The sequence below is a fragment of the Podarcis bocagei genome, assembly GCF_964188305.1.
Source record: "Podarcis bocagei genome assembly, chromosome: 12".
Lineage (NCBI taxonomy): Eukaryota > Metazoa > Chordata > Lepidosauria > Squamata > Lacertidae > Podarcis > Podarcis bocagei.
This window is the reverse complement of record NC_138137.1, coordinates 28040207-28057800: the sequence shown is the minus strand read 5'-3', so window position 1 is coordinate 28057800 and position 17594 is coordinate 28040207. Positions and strand designations below refer to the sequence as shown.

General features: G+C 40.3%; 1 protein-coding gene across 7 annotated transcripts in view; it reads left to right on the top strand.

Moving 5' to 3' along the window:
• Nucleotides 1-17594, top strand: part of HDAC9 (histone deacetylase 9) — a 487438-nt gene that overhangs the window by 285359 nt on the left and 184485 nt on the right. For 6 of the 7 annotated variants that reach the window (XM_081164394.1, XM_081164395.1, XM_081164393.1 and 3 more), the window contains 4 exons: nucleotides 1672-1794; nucleotides 2951-3161; nucleotides 4464-4681; nucleotides 12518-12784. In XM_081164394.1, the coding sequence (XP_081020520.1) occupies nucleotides 1672-1794; nucleotides 2951-3161; nucleotides 4464-4681; nucleotides 12518-12784 (819 nt within the window). Of the gene's footprint in view, nucleotides 1-1671; nucleotides 1795-2950; nucleotides 3162-4463; nucleotides 4682-12517; nucleotides 15521-17594 lie in introns of those variants that run through there. The other variant, XM_081164399.1, reaches the window with a different exon arrangement.

Here is a 17594-nt window from a genome sequence, read left to right as displayed (position 1 = left end):
TTTTAGGATAAATTCACACTAAGATGCTTATTAATTTTCATGAAGACTTTAAAAAATATAAATAAATTTACGGGGAAATCTGGAGAACTTAAGACTAGAAAAATGAGAGAAAATGAAATTGATAGATCTGCCTATCCTTATATACCACCCTTTTTACAATGTTAATTCATCCTTGTTTCTCCACAAGGTTAACTCCAAAGCAAGCAATTTTTTTTCTTAACTGGTTGCAACAAGTATATGTAGATGGCATAATGGAGGTTGGAAGTTTTCACATCCATACAAAGCCCTTAACGAGTTATCTCACAGTAGGCTTCTTCTTTTTTAAAAAATAAAATCGCACAAACATGGTTGAAAACATTTAATGTTGTTGGATGCTTTCAGGGCAATTCCAGGTTAACAGGACATCAGGAAAATGTAAAAAGCAGCTCTTTGTGTAACAAAAATATCAAATCTTTATTTTTGTGTGATTCTCATTCAGTTTACTACAATGCTGGGGCAGGAAAGGAATGACATATATAGACTATTCTGTTATTATGTCAGCGATAGGTTTAGTCTCCAAACAAACTGTATGGGGAAGGTTATGTTTTGGAATAACATCCTGTGTTTTCACGCTGCCCAGCTCTTTAGTGACAGTCTGAGGTTGCATTGTATTAACCCAAGGCATTTTCCAACGTTAATTGATATCCCAGGTTTGTCCAGAGGAAAATCTACAGCTCCCCACAACATGCTTGACAAGTTATTATATTTATTTTGGTCAAAGCCTCGGTGCACAGGATCCCTCGTGGAGGTGGTCTATTATTGGAGTCCCATATGCTTTTTGTTTGGGAAGAAAGCAGTCACTGTGTCATACTGTTACAGAGGGTATTCTTTTTCAAGGATGTTGTTCCCTTGAGGACTATATCATGCCAGAGTTCCGAAGTCTAATAAGACCTTTTGTAGCTCTTATTGTGCAAAGGGTCTGGGAGGGAGGCAGGACTTAAACAACAAGAAAAAAGAGAGGTAATTTAAGAAACGATAGCAGACCACATGTTGAAGAATGTGAACATCAGAGAAGAAAAGGGTAAAAGTGAACCTGCTGTTCTTTTTAAACTACTATCAATGCAAGGATATGATCTCTCTCAATGCCACACATACCCATATGTTTTATGAAATGGTTAATAAACAGTGAAATACATTTTTAATACAAAAAGGTTAATTTTCTGGTTCTTGGCAGCCTCTGAAATAAGTGAAACATTCAGAGTACTGGAGAAACTGGAGAGCCATTTGTATGATTCCTGGAGGCCTGCAGTGACTTTAAAGCGGAGGGAAAGGGGACTTTTTAAGCTCAGGGGCTGTTCTTCTTTGTGGCTAATCTTCTGGGGGCCACATGGTAGTAGTGGGCAGGGCCAATGCAAAAACCTCACTAGCTAGAATCCACAAACATCCAGTGAAGCTGAAAGATTCAAAACTATGGCACTTGCTCTAAGAGCAGGCAATGATAGTCACTAACTTGGGCAATTTCCTCTACTATTAGAGCTTTAGCAGGATACGTTAGTTGACTATGCATGACTATAAAGGATATGTGACTAACACAAAGGAGAAATACTTTCCTTTTGCTTCCATGGCACAATTGTGGAAATAAACTTGGCTAGTCAACATGTGACCTTCTTTCTTTTCAACCCCACCCCACAGCATTTGGTTCCACCACAACGCATTTGCATCAGTGAAGAATCAATGAACCTTTTGAGTCTCTACACATCCCCTTCTTTGCCCAACATCACTCTGGGACTTCCAGCCGTGCAACCACAACTCAGTGTAAGTAATCGATTTAGGGGGTATTTGCATTGGATCACTCAAGGTATATCAGTTCTTTTAGATTGCATAATGTTCTCTCAGGAAGTTATTTCAAGACAATGTTGGACTGGTTCTAAGCAATGCTACTGTTAAATTTTGTACCAGATAGGGAGGTCCTTTGTCTTTACTGATGGCAGCCCTCTTTTTGAAGGGCTGTGAGAGGTCAGTCTTCTGTTTGAAGGACTGTCTGGTCCAAGTCCAGTTTAAAGACAAAGAAGCATGAGAAAGAACAGGGATCCCTCAAGATTTAGACAGCAGACTGGGCAGACACACAGATTGTCTGGTGAAAGTAGTCCTCACTGTGGTGAGTAGGGATAGAGAAGTTCACTTTTTTCCCAGCAGACCAACTCAAACTGATGCTTCCGAACTTGCTTATGGATTGGAATGCAATTTCCAGTTGGATTATACATTTATTTATACCACCAATGATACACACACACACATACACATGCACAATCTAGAAATAGCAAATTCATAAATCGATAAATGTGTGTTTTACATTAAAAGTGTGTCATTTAAGTGTGGGCTGTTCATGCATTCTTTAAAAATCCACACAAAGTTTTCATTCTGTCATACCTGGAATATTCAACATGATGCCCCCTCCAGATGTGTTTGGATTCCAGCTCCCATCAACTCCAGCCAGCAAATCCAATGGGCAAGGATGATGGGAGTTGTAGCCCAACAACATCTGGGGGCAACCGTGTTGGCTACTCCCATGTTATACGCCAAACTAAATCCTCAAGTACACAAAAGACCAACAGGTCTCCCTGTTCTCCTTCATGTTTCTCCTCCCACTGCTTTTCTCTAAGCTGAGCTTTTCAGACATGGCTGTCCACCTGAGAGATAAGTGGCTGTTATAAGAGAAGGACACAAAAGAGAAATGGCAACTTGCAAGGAGGGTTAAGCAACACTTAACCACCTGCATTCCAAATCATGCCCTGCCTCATAGGCACATCACTTCTTAGATGTTTCCTGGAGACCAGGGTGTCAACTGACCTCCAACCTTAGTTTGTGCTGTGGAAATAGTGAGTTACTCTCAACTAGTTTGATACTGGTTCATCAGCCTTTATTCTCTGGACTTTTTTTGTTTGTTTAACTATCATTTTCATTGATACAGGCATCAGCGCCATTCAAAGAAAAACAGAAGTGTGAGACCCAGACAATCAGGCAAGGAGTAGTTTTGCCAGGACAGTACAGAGGAAGCATCTCTTCACCTTCTGCCCCTCAGCCAATTGTCCTAGAAGGAAAGCCTAACAGTAGCCACCAAGCTCTCCTCCAGCATTTATTACTGAAGGAACAAATGAGGCAGCAGAAACTCCTGGCTCCAGGTAATTAGCAGTGACTATTTATGGGCAGATTCTTCCTTTTTGAGAATGAACATGTTATAAAGGAATATAAGGAGCTCCTTTAGACCAAAGCCAGACTATTTGTCCATCTAGTCCAATTTTGTCAAGTCTGACCCGCAACAGCCTTTCAGGGTCTTAGCCAAAGGTCTGGTTACTTGGTCCTTTTAACTGGAAATACCAGGGATTGGAGATGGAATCTTCTGCACAAAGGCATATCTAGAGGTTGGCAAAACCAGCCCTGTCGGAGCGGGGAGCACAAAAATCATGTGTGGGTTGCCATACGTCCAGGTTTCCCCAGACGTTTTAGTGATTTTTGGAATTCCGCCCAGATGTTATTTCCAACGGGCAAATCCCAAACATATATCAGCCCTAATATTATGCATATGTGTGTGGCAACACACCACCACTATCCTGGCAAGATCAAACATGGGAGAAGCTTCCCATCCTTCTCACATCATGGTACAGAGGCGTGCATATATATTTTTCGCCCTTCCGCCTCGCCTCACCCTCCCTCCGGACACTTCGAGTACTTTGGTCACATAAAACATAGTAATTTCTTATTCAGCTATTGCAGTAAAGTGATTTTTTTTCCTGGTGTGTGTGTGTGTGCTGGTACAGCTGCTTGCCAAGGGCGTAAGGCAGGGGCAAAACTAGGCTTTGTTTCACCTGGGTCAAAGACCCAATTTGGCACACCCACCCACCCACCCACATTTGCCTATACACAGACTGGAAGCCTCAACGGCTCCCCTCTGGAAACTTCACCCAAGGCAAAAAAAAACTAGCTAGCCCCTCTCCCATAGCAATGGTATTGTGTAAGGGACCCTAGGCTCCGATCCTCCTTAGCTATTGGTTCATCCCCTGTTTCCTCACTGCCAGTTCCCCTAAGGAGAGAAAAAAATCTATCCATTGTTATTCTGCTTTCAAGTCAAAGCTGTTCTGCTCTTTTATTTTCTGGCCCCATGATTTACAAAGCCCATTAGTTTGTATCTGCTGATTAAAAATATATATATTAGTGGGATGGTTAAGAATATGTAAGCATGGCTGTCACTTCATTAGTTATTACTCTAATTTGTGATTGTTGTTGTCGTCGTTTTAAAAAAAGACATATGGAAGAGCATTCCTTATAGTGTGATAATTCAAGGGCTCTCACACTTGAGTTCCTAAGCTTCTCCAGTCCCCACATGTCCCTTCATGTTTGGTTTGGTTTTCAATGGAGCATCTTAAGAAGACTCCTCAATGTTATTGATGGGCATATTTGAACACTGAAATGTTGTTGGCTTGTAGGAGGGGTGCCTCTTCATCCTCAGTCTCCACTGGCAACAAAAGAAAGAGTCTCACCTGGCTTAAGAGTTGCACATAAGTTACCTAGACACAGGCCACTAAATCGGACCCAATCCGCTCCGCTTCCTCAGAGCACCTTGGCACAACTTGTTATTCAGCAACAGCATCAGCAATTTCTGGAGAAGCAAAAACAGTATCAGCAACAGATCCACATGAACAAAGTAAGTATGCCATTCAAAACCCTAATACACAATGAATACGGTGCTTGTACAGTGTACATGCCATTGAAGGAAAAGGGAAAGCCTTGCATGTCAGTTTACAGTAAGGTTTGCTTATATTAAAAGCGGTTTGATGAAAAAAATGTTTGCCAAACCAACTCCCAGAGAAGGTCTCTTGCATCAAACTGCAAGTACATGCTATTTTTCATTATGTCATTGAAATAAGTATTGTTTTGTATACCCAGATTGTTCCTTTTAATGACCTCTTTGTAAACGTTGGGATTTTTGTAAATTGCTCAATTTACCAAGACTTCTAAACAGCCATTGCTCATTCACATTTGAACTTTTCATTCCGTTATCGCAGATAAAATTATGAAGCTTTCATTGCAAACTGACTGAGCAGAGCTAACAGCTTTTACTTTCAAGGTTATAGGCCAGTTTTGAGAATCACAGTTTAGTAAACTGAGACATGAAGACTATTACCTCAAAACACAAACCCTTTTTTGCTGCTTTTCCACTGCCTGTATGAATGCAGTGTAGAGGTTGTCAATGATATATAGTTTATTGTTTCATCCAAACCAGAAAATGGGAAACTTTGTTTAATTGAAGACTTCTAGTGGCATTCAAGCATGCTGAGAGGAACGAGAATGCATGCATGGACAGAAAGATCATTCACCTCTCATCTTATTAAGATATAAGCCATATCTCATCTTACTAAAAACACACACATAAACAATAGCCATTTTAATTTTCAATATTTCCTACCAAACAGCTTTAAATTAGTCGCATAAGATCTTGTTCTGAGATTTTGGAAGTAAATTTTTATGTAGAGACAAACCAATTATAAACATTAGTTGGGACTAAGAATGTATATAACTGTCAATGTTTAGTTGGCTATGTCATAGTTTACTGTGGTGACAGACTATTCTGTCAGGTATTTTATACATCTCCTTAGCGATTTCAACATCTGCTATGCCTATTCCCATAGGCAAGTTATTTAAGAAATTTCTAGGGCTCTGACACAGAATCTCTTCATTATGGCAGTGGATGTGATTGGCAATCACATGAAAGGAAACATAATGAAAAATAAAAAGTATAGGGGAACCAATCTTGCTAGGGAACACTTCCCCCAATGGGTGCTGATTTCTTGGAATCTCTTAAGAATTCCCAACCAAATTAAAAACACAACCTTGAGTTTAAGTACATAGTTTGTACAGTGGTTTGATTATTAAATCTCATCTTAATTAGGAAAAATGAAAACTAGAGAACTTCAAAGTTCAGAGCTGATCCTTGCATGTTAACCCCTCTCAACTTGGGTGTTTTGATTACTCAACTTGGACTCCACTTGGCTTTTCATTTACTATGTGTTCCATATGTTTAATCAAGATGCCATAGGTACATCTTGGTTTTCAAAATATTTCACCTTCCTGCAATTGTCTGAACAAAAGCAAGCTTTTATTACTGATTGAAAGACAGAAGCTCTGTGATTTTTCCCCCCAAGGGTGTCCAAAATAAATAGCGATTAGCTACCTTCTAGGTTTTTTTTTTTCTCTCTCAGAAAGAATTAAACCACCATTTCATCTTGCATTTTTTCCTGAGCTTTCTTGCACAGGGTTGTTTGTTTTACAGACCCACTAATAAGCCAAACATAATCCACCACGTATGCATTATGGTCTGTCAAGTGCTACACAACATCCCTTGATTTTTGCAACTCAGGTCAGGCAGATTAGTAATGCCCCTGGTGGGCTGCCATACATAGGTTTGATGGGTAAAAGTTGTGCAGGGTTGTGTTATATGACTGGATCCTTAAAAGCTACTTTGAAGATTCTACTTTGGACAGAAAAAAATGGAATATAAATGTTAATAAATAAGATGGATCTGTATTCATTTGCAACTTTTAACAAACTTATTTTTTTAATTAAAAATTGTTGTATACCACCATTCATTATCAAATTCCAGGGCAGTTTGTATCATACATTAAAATCATAAATATTACAAACCACAGCAGAAAAAAGTGTAACGTTTCACTAGGTATTAACATTGTTTTGCTAAATAAATAGGTTTTTCATATGCACCCAAAAATACAACTACTGTAAGGCCTTTCACATGTCAGGCACCAACCTTACATCTAGCATGAACTGAAATAGGTCCAGATGTCATTTTGACTGCAAATGGTATGGGGAGATTATTTTTCTCTCACTTGAAACGAATATAGTTCTTTAAAAACCAAACAATACTGTAATTTCAGTAACCAGCTATGCTGCAGTGTACACATTATTTCTATTGAGCTGTCCCATTCAATATAAAAAGTTGGCTGCTCCAGAACAGCCTTTCTCAACCTTGGGTCACCAGATGTTGGTAGACTACAACTCCCATCATCCCCAGCTGGCAGGACCAGTGGTCATGGATGAATTTACTACACAATCATAATAAAATGAAACAATTGAAATAACAATGTATTCATAGCTCAGGGAAATGAAAACCTCCTTGCTGATTGCAAAAATAATAATATTGCGCTGAGTGATTTTCTTTTGGAGGAAATTACACAAGCAGGATGCCACCACCAAGAAGGCCTCTTCCTTGGTTGCTACCCACCTTAGTTTATTTGAAGAACGTTTGAAGGAGGTAACAGTGGAACTGGGAAAACTCCCGGTCTGAAAAGTTGTCATGTGATACTGTATGAAGAGATGCCCACCTGGATCAACACATTTTAGCAACATCAGGAAAACCACTTAAACATTAAGGATGATCCGGCATCTACATGAATTGTTTCACACTGTGACAAGTTGTGACTTGTCCCTCGATGCCAATCTGTAAAGTGAATAATAATGACAGCAACAACAAGTTGCTTTGGAAAGCAAATCACCCCATGGGTAAGAATGAAAAGTCCTTGTTTGCGCCGTGAGTAGTTTTTGCTCATTTTTATTTTTAGCACAATTGCAATGCCATGTAAAGACTTTGGAAGTCTTTTAAAGTTTTACAGAGCACCTCTGGATCAACACAAGCTCTGATCTATAAGAAGACCTTTGGAGTGTTTAGCCTTGCAGAGTTGCAGGAATCGATCGAGTTCTTTTCTTTGATAAAGTTAATAAATCCCAGCTATAAGCCAGCACGGTGACTGGGGTGATAACTAGCAAAAGCTAACACAGGCCAAAGGTAAAGCTCCCCCCCCCCCTGAATTGTTTCTGCTATAAAAAGAATAAAACAATCAACTGGACCAAAAAGTTTGCCTTACTTCCTTATAGCAGGAGAAGATCCCCCATGGTTTCTTCTGTCATTTGTCAGAGACCATGTGTTTGAAGTGGGAAACAATATACCTCTTCATTGGAGTCTGAAGTTTATACCTAAGGGATGCAATACACTGACCTTCTCAAAACATTTTAGCTGAAATGCAAATTTTGACATCTCATCCAGAAGTCAGTGGAGAGTCTTGCCCTTGCTTTTGAAAAATGAACGTGTGGAAACCTGAACTGGGCTTTCCCTTTTAAAGATAGTCTTTGCTGTTGCCAGATTTAATATACTTCTGTCTAGATGACAGCTTGTTTCCTTGTAGAGTCCTTTGATCACAATTTTTAGAACTCCATTCTGCCCAATAAACGGGATAGTATGTCTGGCAGCTCCAGTTAAACTAATTGTCATAGGTACCAAAAGACTGGCTCTACAACAGAACTCTTACTGTTTTGACTCCTGTTCCTGTCTCTGCAAATAACTTAAAAGATGCAATTTCTACTCGCACCATTGGCACTGGGTTATTGGCACGCATCTAAAAACATTAGAACTGCAGGGAAAGCAAGATAGTGGATATTTTCACGAGCCCTGGAAAGCAATTAATAGAGAGTGTCTTCAGAACTGTATCCAAACTTACTGCATCATATTATGAACCCTGTGATCACGTTGTATCGCGTGATGAATACACACTCAGATTTGCAATTACTGTACGCTTTAATAAATATCCTAAATATTTTGAAAAGTGGTTTTCCTTAAGTGCTTGATGTGTTTCCCTGAAATCATTTTAGTAATCATTACAAAAAAAACAGACCTGTAAGGTAGAATGAGTTTATCATTCTCACTCTACAGAGAAAAATGTCTCAGCTTGAGGTGTATGGGCTTTCCTGAGGTGTTGCTCGGCTACAACCCCAACCACATCAATAAATTGTAAAAAAAAAAAAAAAAAAGTCAATTAATGGCTACTCCAGTTTGTACTGGTCTTAGGATAAAAAATTGCTAGAACTTAGAAACAGGTCACAACTAGGAAACCTTGAATATTTTATCCTTTCTTTGTTTGCTCTGGATGCTTACAAAAAGCATTAATTTTCAGTTAGTAGAGATATTTTCTCTCAAAGGTTTGAAGCTGAATGGGAGTGGGAGGGTATGTTTTCGTTGGATATGCAAGCCTCTGCTTACTGCCACAAGTGGTTAGGTGCGTGGACAGATTTGTGCATAATATTGGTTTTAGCTCAACTGACTAGTATAAATGATGCCCCTTAGGCATTTGTGTCGTGCTTTTTGGATTAGTTTGCAGACAGCACACGGGGCAGCTCATCTCTGCACAGTCCTTTATGCTGCTGCTCCTGTTCGTAGGTACACTCAGGGCACTTTGTTCTTTGAATGTCTGTGCAGCGATTTCATTGAAAGGGTTTCAGGAAATTATGGATTTTATGAAAGCTTACACTTGGGGAAGAATACATGAAAAGACTTGCTGTAAGCAAAATATATAATATATTTATATGGCTTGTGTTCTGCAGCTAGGTTATTTACTTACCATGTTTTCCTGCGGAGTGAACCAGGTACAGCTGCCTTTTGAAGTCCTTTCTTCGTTAGACTAATTTCTCAAAATGCTTCCTCTGGTGCTGCTGCTGTTTACTTTGGCTTATACGTGTTCCTGACGGTTTAATTTCCTGCAAACAAAAGAAATGAAAAGGTCCAGGTTCCATTTGCTGGAAGCTGTTCCACCAAGTAACTTTCTCTGTTTGGATCAATTGCCAATACAGTGGTACCTCGGGTTACATACGCTTCAGGTTACAGACTCTGCTAACCCAGAAATAGTAACTCGGGTTAAGAACTTTGCTTCAGGATGAGAACAGAAATCGTGCTCTGGTGGCGCGGCGGCAGCAGGAGGCCCCATTAGCTAAAGTGGTGCTTCAGGCTAAGAAGAGTTTCAGGTTAAGAACAGACCTCCGGAATGAATTAAGTACATAACCTGAGGTACCACTGTACTGCTTTTGAGAACTGCACTTGGTACAGTTAGCCCAAACGTGGCTGAATGGTCATTATTAAAGTACAGTACTGTCTTTCTAGATCTGTTTGTTTTGTGCAGCACTTCATATATTTTAGATTATATATATAAATAAAACAGTTGCAGATGGGTAGCCGTGTTGGTCTGCCATAGTCAAAATAAAAAAATTCCTTCCAGTAGCACCTTAAAGACCAACTAAGTTAGTTCTTGGTATGAGCTTTCGTGTGCATGCACACGAAAGCTCATACCAAGAACTAACTTAGTTGGTCTTTAAGGTGCTACTGGAAGGAATTTTTTTATTTTTATTATAAATAAAACAGTACATCTTAATGAGTGCCTCCTTTGAATACCAGTTAAGGGTCCTATTTCCACCAAAATATGAGGGTAGATTACCTTTCATGTTGAGTGTTAGAATTCTGTGGGCTTCATGCAGCCAAAGTTAACAGGGTTCAAATCAGCCATGAAGGTCCCTGGGTGATCTTGGTCCAGTCAACATCTCTTAGCCTAACCTAACCTCACAGGGTTGTTGTGGGGATAAAGTGGGGAGGAGGAAAACCATGTGCACCACCTTGAGCTACTTGGAAGATAAAGCTGGTGCATAAATTTAATAAATAAATATTGTGCCATTAACAGTACTTTAGCCAAGCACGGAAATCATCCCTCTTGCTCTTTTTACACCTCTGTGCCGAGGCATCTAGCCTTCTCTTGCTACACTGCAGCCTTGTTCTGGCTACTCCAGGTCCCCCAAGCCCAATTCCTCTTCCCTGTCCAAACTTGACTTCCCACTTGCTAGGCCACAAACAATTCCATGCTGTTTCACCCCGGTGCTTTTGTGTGCCTCTGTTCAAATGCAACCCTAGCTCTGATAGATCTCTCCAGCGTTCTCCTTTGTGCTGGCTTTGAAGCGGCCAGATTCACAGTTCTTCACAGCTGCTAGGAGACAAATAAATGCATCCCTGGTTCCAAGCCTCACTCCTGTGAAAACAGGGTTGGTTTTCAGATTCCCCCCTGCCCCCATCTAAACCATGTGTGTCTCTCCCCTTGACATTCTGATCTGGAGTTGATCTGTGGCAACTGCTTGGGAAGGAAGTGCTCAGTTACAGTTGGGAAAGCTCAAAGGCTGTCTTAAAATTTCAGCTTAGGATACTCTAACCGGATCCTCACCTGAATGTCAGCACACTGACTCACAGCCGTATGATCTTGGAAAAATGTCGCTGTCACGTTTGTGAAACAGGGACATTCATGCTCACTTGTTGTTTTTAAAAAAGTTACATCAGTGCACCTGTATGCCTACATTTCCTTTTCTACAACTTTACAAAAGGCCCTGGAATTCGTTTAATATATTAATGGTAAAGTTGCTCCAAGGGTGCTCTTTCCATGAACTACCCCATATGTCACACGAGGGTTGCAACATCTGCCTTATCAGGTCTGCAGGAATGGTGCTATAATGCATCACAAAAGAGAAAGATATCCCCACTTTGAACTTGAAAGCATGCAGAAGGAGTACAGTGAGGGAATAAATATGCTTCCTAACTGGGCGGCAGTCTGGATCTCATTCTCTCTCAGATTCTCTTTAAGGCTAACCCACCTGATGCCGAGGAACTGGCATATGGAATGTTTTACAGATGGCCCAGCACTAGTGACTCATATAGCTGTAGATGATTATCTGTCACACAGATGTTTCAGCCTGTACTTTTCTGCTAGCCCCATTCAGCAGTCAGCCACTCCTGGTGGCTCAGCAACAGATGTTTCCAATGCCAGTATCTCTTGCCCATTCTGAATATAAGTGGCTGGTATCTTTGCACACTTGGTCATCTTCACCCATTTTGATTGCAACCGGAGAGTGCTTGTGTGCTATAGAATGAGGGGGTGTTGTCTCGATCCCCTGTTTTGCATCATTAGCTGCAGAAATATCTATTATCAGTAACTATGTCAATGAAGATAACGTATTTTGAGTGATAGTTGAACCGAAGAAAGTAATTAATATAACTGGTGATGTGGACAGCATCCAACAGGCTTAATTGATCAATCCAGCCCACTGATTTAATCGCTGACCAATGGGTTCTCCATTTCAAGGTAGCCACATTTCGTTAATGTATAAATCAATTTACACAGATACTGGTAATACCCATAGTGCAGTTGGTGGTAAAAGGCTCTGATGCTGTTTTTTTATGGGTGGGGAGGATAGTTCAGCTACAGGAGGTTCTGGGGTGGTCTTCTCCAGTATCCCTGCATCTCATCAGGTCCTCCTAGCATGACAGTTGGTGGTAGAGGACCACATAGGATAGCTTACCTGGAGCTGCCTCTGAGGTGGTCTGTGCCTGCCTGTTGCTCTTTCCTGAAGTGGAGACAACTGAGGATGGTTAGACTGTGGTCTTTCTGCCCCACCACCTCTTTGGCATACAAATTTTGTAATGTACACAGTCTTCATAACACCATTCAGAGTTGTTGTTTTTGCAATCCTTCAGCTCACTGTGACTTCCACTAATAGTGCGTTGAAGTTCTCTGATATCTACATTTTGGGCCTCTGTAAAGAATCAGAGCTATTTCATCTTTTATTTCTATGTTTTCTGCCCCCACCCAATCCTCTTTCTTTGTTTCAGATACTTTCTAAATCTATTGAACAGTTAAAACAGCCCGGCAGCCTCGAAGAAGCCGAGGAAGAGCTTCATGGAGAACATTTGATGCAGGAAGAAAGAGCGCCCTCTCTTGGTAGCAGCATTAGGGATGACAGCAGTAGCATTTCTTCGGACGACAGACTGGGGCAGCCTTTAGGGGCTGTGAAGGTGAAAGAGGAACCACGGGACAGTGATGATGATATTCAAAGTCAGCAAATGGAATCTGGGGAGAAAGCTGCTTTTGTGCAACAGGTAATAGGCAAAGATTTAGCTCCAGGCTTCGTAATTAAAGTGATTATCTGAATACTCTTATAATAAGCATTTCTGAATCCTTGGTGAACAACATGTTTTTCTTCCCCCATCCACAGGGTTCAATTGAATTGCGTGTTTTTAGCAATCAGCAAATCTAACGCCAGATATGTTCACACCTTAAGCATAGTGAGAAGGTTCTTGTTAGATCCGGAAACTCTTATTGCCGTGTGAGCTTTTGGGTAATTCGTAGAATTGGTATTTGCTCCAATGGATTCTACCACATTAGTTCTAGTGAAATGGAACTCATTGTTGTGTGAACTTTCTGATCAGGCTACTGCTGATCAGACCTCGGAATTTCTCTTCTCTTTTGGTTTTGCTCCATTTCTAAACTTCTTTGACATCTCAATGTATACTTTTGTCAATTTGTATATAATGTACCATACTGTAGTCCTAAACACTGTTAAAAAAGGGGGGGATTTACCCCTTCCTTGGTACTACCAGCCCAAATACCAGTGATCTGAGCTTTGTATATAGAATGTAACCTGGAGAAAATGAGTTGGAAGGCAAATGAAGACCGGCATAGAACGCACTTTTAAAAACTAAATTGGTTTTCCCTATCTGTGCTACTTAATTTTATGCCCCATCTTTTTATCACTATCTCCACCTGTTTCCTTTGAGGATATTCCTCATGCGCAACATTATGCATGATATACCTGTATTTGTGTTGAGATGGTGGTGGCAAGGAACCAAATTATGACGGTGATTGCCAATTTATTTATTCAGCAAAAGCTAAGTATCACAATAGCACACAGCCTAGCACGGAGGTTTACATGCTTATACCAGTCGCAGGGGGACACATTTGTGTTTCCAGCACCCATCTTGGGGCCAACTTTTCCCAGTACCTTCCTCTCCTAGTTGGAAAATATGTCAGCTGTTCATCCCAGAGTGCCCAGTGAAAGCCATTGAGCCTTAGTGTACTTGGTTTACCCAGACCCCTGGCCAGCCACTCCGCGTGTCAAGTACAGGGGAATGTCTAGGTCTGATTCTCTTGGGAAATTTGTCCAAGGATACCTAAAAACAGAGCAGGTTGGCAAATACTTTTCAATAATACTGTAAGTATTATTTACTAAGGCACGCATGCAGTTACAGGTAGTTGCAGCTCCAGAAAAACCATAGTCTTTTTGAATGCTCTAAAATCAGAACAGCTCAGTATGTAGCAAAAGCTGCCGTTTACTTAAGCCATTGCTGTGTCAGGTTCCTGCTGTTCTCCTGCAGAAAAGTAATTGTGTGAAGGTGGACAGGAAATGCCTTATAGAAACAGGAAGTCCAAGTGATTCATGCACTGAGGAATGTAAGAGGGGGCAAAGGGAAGCAGAGGATAGGGTTTTATTCTCTGTTTTCTAAAGGGCACTCTATGAAATGATTTATTGACAAAGAAAATAACAAAGCAAGTAGGGAAATTGTTAAGGAAGCTTTCCAGTGAAACATTTCCTTTATATTCCCTTTTGATATGTTTACTTTGTTGTAGAGGTTTACTTTTGTTAAGCTAAAGATGCATTAATACAAGGCCCCCTTTAATATGGATAATCCAAAACTGACCTGGAATCCTTGTCAGTCCCCCCCCTTATTAAAATATTTATATTTCTAAGGTATTTTAAGGTGCAGTATCTTTTTCAAAAAGAGAGCGCTGTTTTGCCAAATGGAAAAATTGTTCTAATAAACGCATGTGGTGTTTACATTTTTACTTTCTAGAATCCCATATAAAATGCTACAAAGATACATTATCCTACTCGCAACCGCTGTATCACAAAGAGACTTGCTAACAAATCCTTCATGCTTGCTGCACCAGTAAAGATGATTTGTGCCACAGTTGACCATTTTCCTATTAATATATCATTTCAGTGTAGAAAGACATGTGTACACAAGAGACACACTGTCTTGAGTGACAGGTGTATACATCAGGGGTCAGCAAGCCTTTTCATCAGGGGGCTGGTCCACTGTCCCTCAGACCTTGTTGGGGGGGGGGGCACTATATTTTTTAAGTGGGGGAAATGAATGAATTCCTATGCCCCACAATTAACCCAGAGATGCATTTTAAATAAAAGGACACATTCTACTCATGTAAAAACACACTGATTCCCGGACCGTCCGTGGGCCAGATTTAGAAGACGTTTGGGCCGGATCCGTCCCCCGGGCCTTAGTTTGCCTACCTATGGTATACACCTATTCCACACCCTGTGCATTTTATGACAGCAGTAGCTCATTGCATCTTTCCGTCATGTATACACACAGAAAAACAGACATGTGAGTGCTTGTCACATGTGGTGGTGTACATTCCTCCCCCACACTTTCACAGAAGAAACTCTAAAGGGAAGAATGTGGTGCTGTGTGAAGCAATTCTGACTGTTTCAAGATATTGCTTCAACACAGCGGTAGGGTTGGGCGATATATAGTCCCAAACGGGTTTGAAGTCCATATCACAATATCAGCTGCATTTGTGACCTAGCAATGATACTGCAAATCATGGTGTGTGTGTCTGTGTGCTAGGCAGAAATCACAATGTGGGGGAAACCATGAAGCCAGCCGATGATTCTCTCTATTCCTGCTGTCCCTCTTAACTCTGCCAACTCAGCTCTTCCCTGTCTCCTGCAGGGTGCAGCAAATCACAAGAGCAGGCGCCGGCAAAAATCACCATGCCGGAAAAAACATGAAGCCCGCCAATGCTTCTACATAGCTCCATCCTTATTTCAGACATCATGATATATCAGTATATTGTGACGTTTAACTGGTGATCTATCACAATGTTGAAAATCAGATATTGCCCAGCCTTATACCACAGTTGTCCAGACAGGTCATATTTTGGGAACTGGGTACACTTTCCCAACATTTGTATTCCCTGGAGTCCAGCTGAGTCAGTTGCTCAGCTGGTACTATATCCCTCTGATTTTAAAAAGTACCTGTGATAATTAGTCTAGGAAGAAATGCCCCTATGCCATAATCCTGCTTATGTGCAACATAGCTCAAGCATAAATATAGAAATCCACTGTTCAGACTAGCTCTTAAATGCACACAGCCCATTTTCTTGTGTATGTGGTGGCAGTGCAGAATGTCATGCCAATGTTTAGGAGCAAAATGCTAATTTCAGTAGAGGGCCAGCGAAAAATGTTTCCATCAGCTTTATTAGAAGATGCATGAACACCGACTTCCAGATTTAAGGGCTTTAATGTAAACAGAGAGATCATCTTCCTTCTTGAAGAAAAGTAAGAAATCTGATATTTAGATCCATAAAGTAGACATTTGTGAAAATATATTTTCCCATCTTGTACATTCTTTTTCACAGTCTGATCTTAGCCCACTCAACAAAGGATAGAGCATCTTTTAAAATACATTTTATTTGGGCGGATACCTGGATATAAGCAAACTTTTGTACAATAATATTTCAAAAATGTGTAACTGTAAAGATATTTTTATAAAGAATTCAGGAGAGTTTCCCCAGTATAGCCAGTGGACTTTCATGCCACTCTTTTTTTTTTTAAAGAGAGAAGTTACCTGGAACCAGTGAAAAAGGAAAACTGGGTTTACGCAACCATCTTTCTAATTGCTAATTGTCACATTTTAAATCTATTGTATTTATTATAATTTACACCTTTGGTGATCTCTTGTTTTGTGTTGTAAATATATTCTGTTTGTATGTTCCCTATTTTGCCTTCTGATACAAGTCTATATATTCCTTTCTCAAATAAAGTTTTTTTTCTCAAAAGATTCCCTTTCACATACTTGGCTTTGTGTAAACTTGATAATTCTAAGGCACTGCTTTCTCTTTGATATAGGCAAATATATTTGCTTATTATTGTGGAAGGAACAGATTTAGGAGCATGCTTTTTATTCCATTACACAAAGTCTGTTTTTGACCTGTTACTTGATCCCACTTCAGCCATTACACATCGTACAAAAATGGAAGTATCTGTGCATGTTCATTTTATCCCCATCACATTTGTCTTGAACATGTGGGTCAACCATTGCATCATCAAAAAACTGCAATAACGCAAGTAAATACCAGTTTTCTGGTTATCCAGAATTTTGATAGCTAACAATTGTTACTCCAAAGCCCCCCCCCCCAAAAAAATCTAAAGTGATTAATTTGCCTATGAAAAGATGTAGAAGTTTTAAGTGATGCTGATGATTAGCAGATTTGGGGTCTTTATATCTATATATAAAATAACAATGCTAAAACATCACAGGTAAGGACCTTTCCTTTGAAGATGGTTTCCTATAAGCTGGTGGGCTCAGTCTGGAACAAACTGGTTACATTTAAGTTTCAGCAAAATCAATGGGACACGTGGCCCTGGAGGCATATATAGAGTGATATAAGGCCCCTGTATCTGAGCAGCATTCAGAACCCTTGTAAAAACTTTATATTCAGTCTGGTATGGGATGTGCTGCACGTCATTATCTGTGGGCAAATGGGTTGCCTAGACACTGATCCCCACTCTTCAGATATCTTTGCATGTGTGCAATAGGTACCACAACTGGTGGTGGACTGGATAGGAAGGAACCAGAGAGCACTTCACCTTCAGTTCAAGCAAGAGTAAAATCTGAGCCAAGGGAGCTCAGGGAAGAGATTGCACTACCTTTGGAAGCCAGCCATGCCTCCTTGGGGTGATCACCCCATTGAGGACAAGGTGGCTTTTAAAGGTGCTTCATGGAACTAGAATACTTCCACGACATTGTTATGGTCTGCATATTGTGGAAATGCATTGCTAGCATACAACTTTTAAGAAAGAGAGATCTAAAAACAGGCAAAATGTGC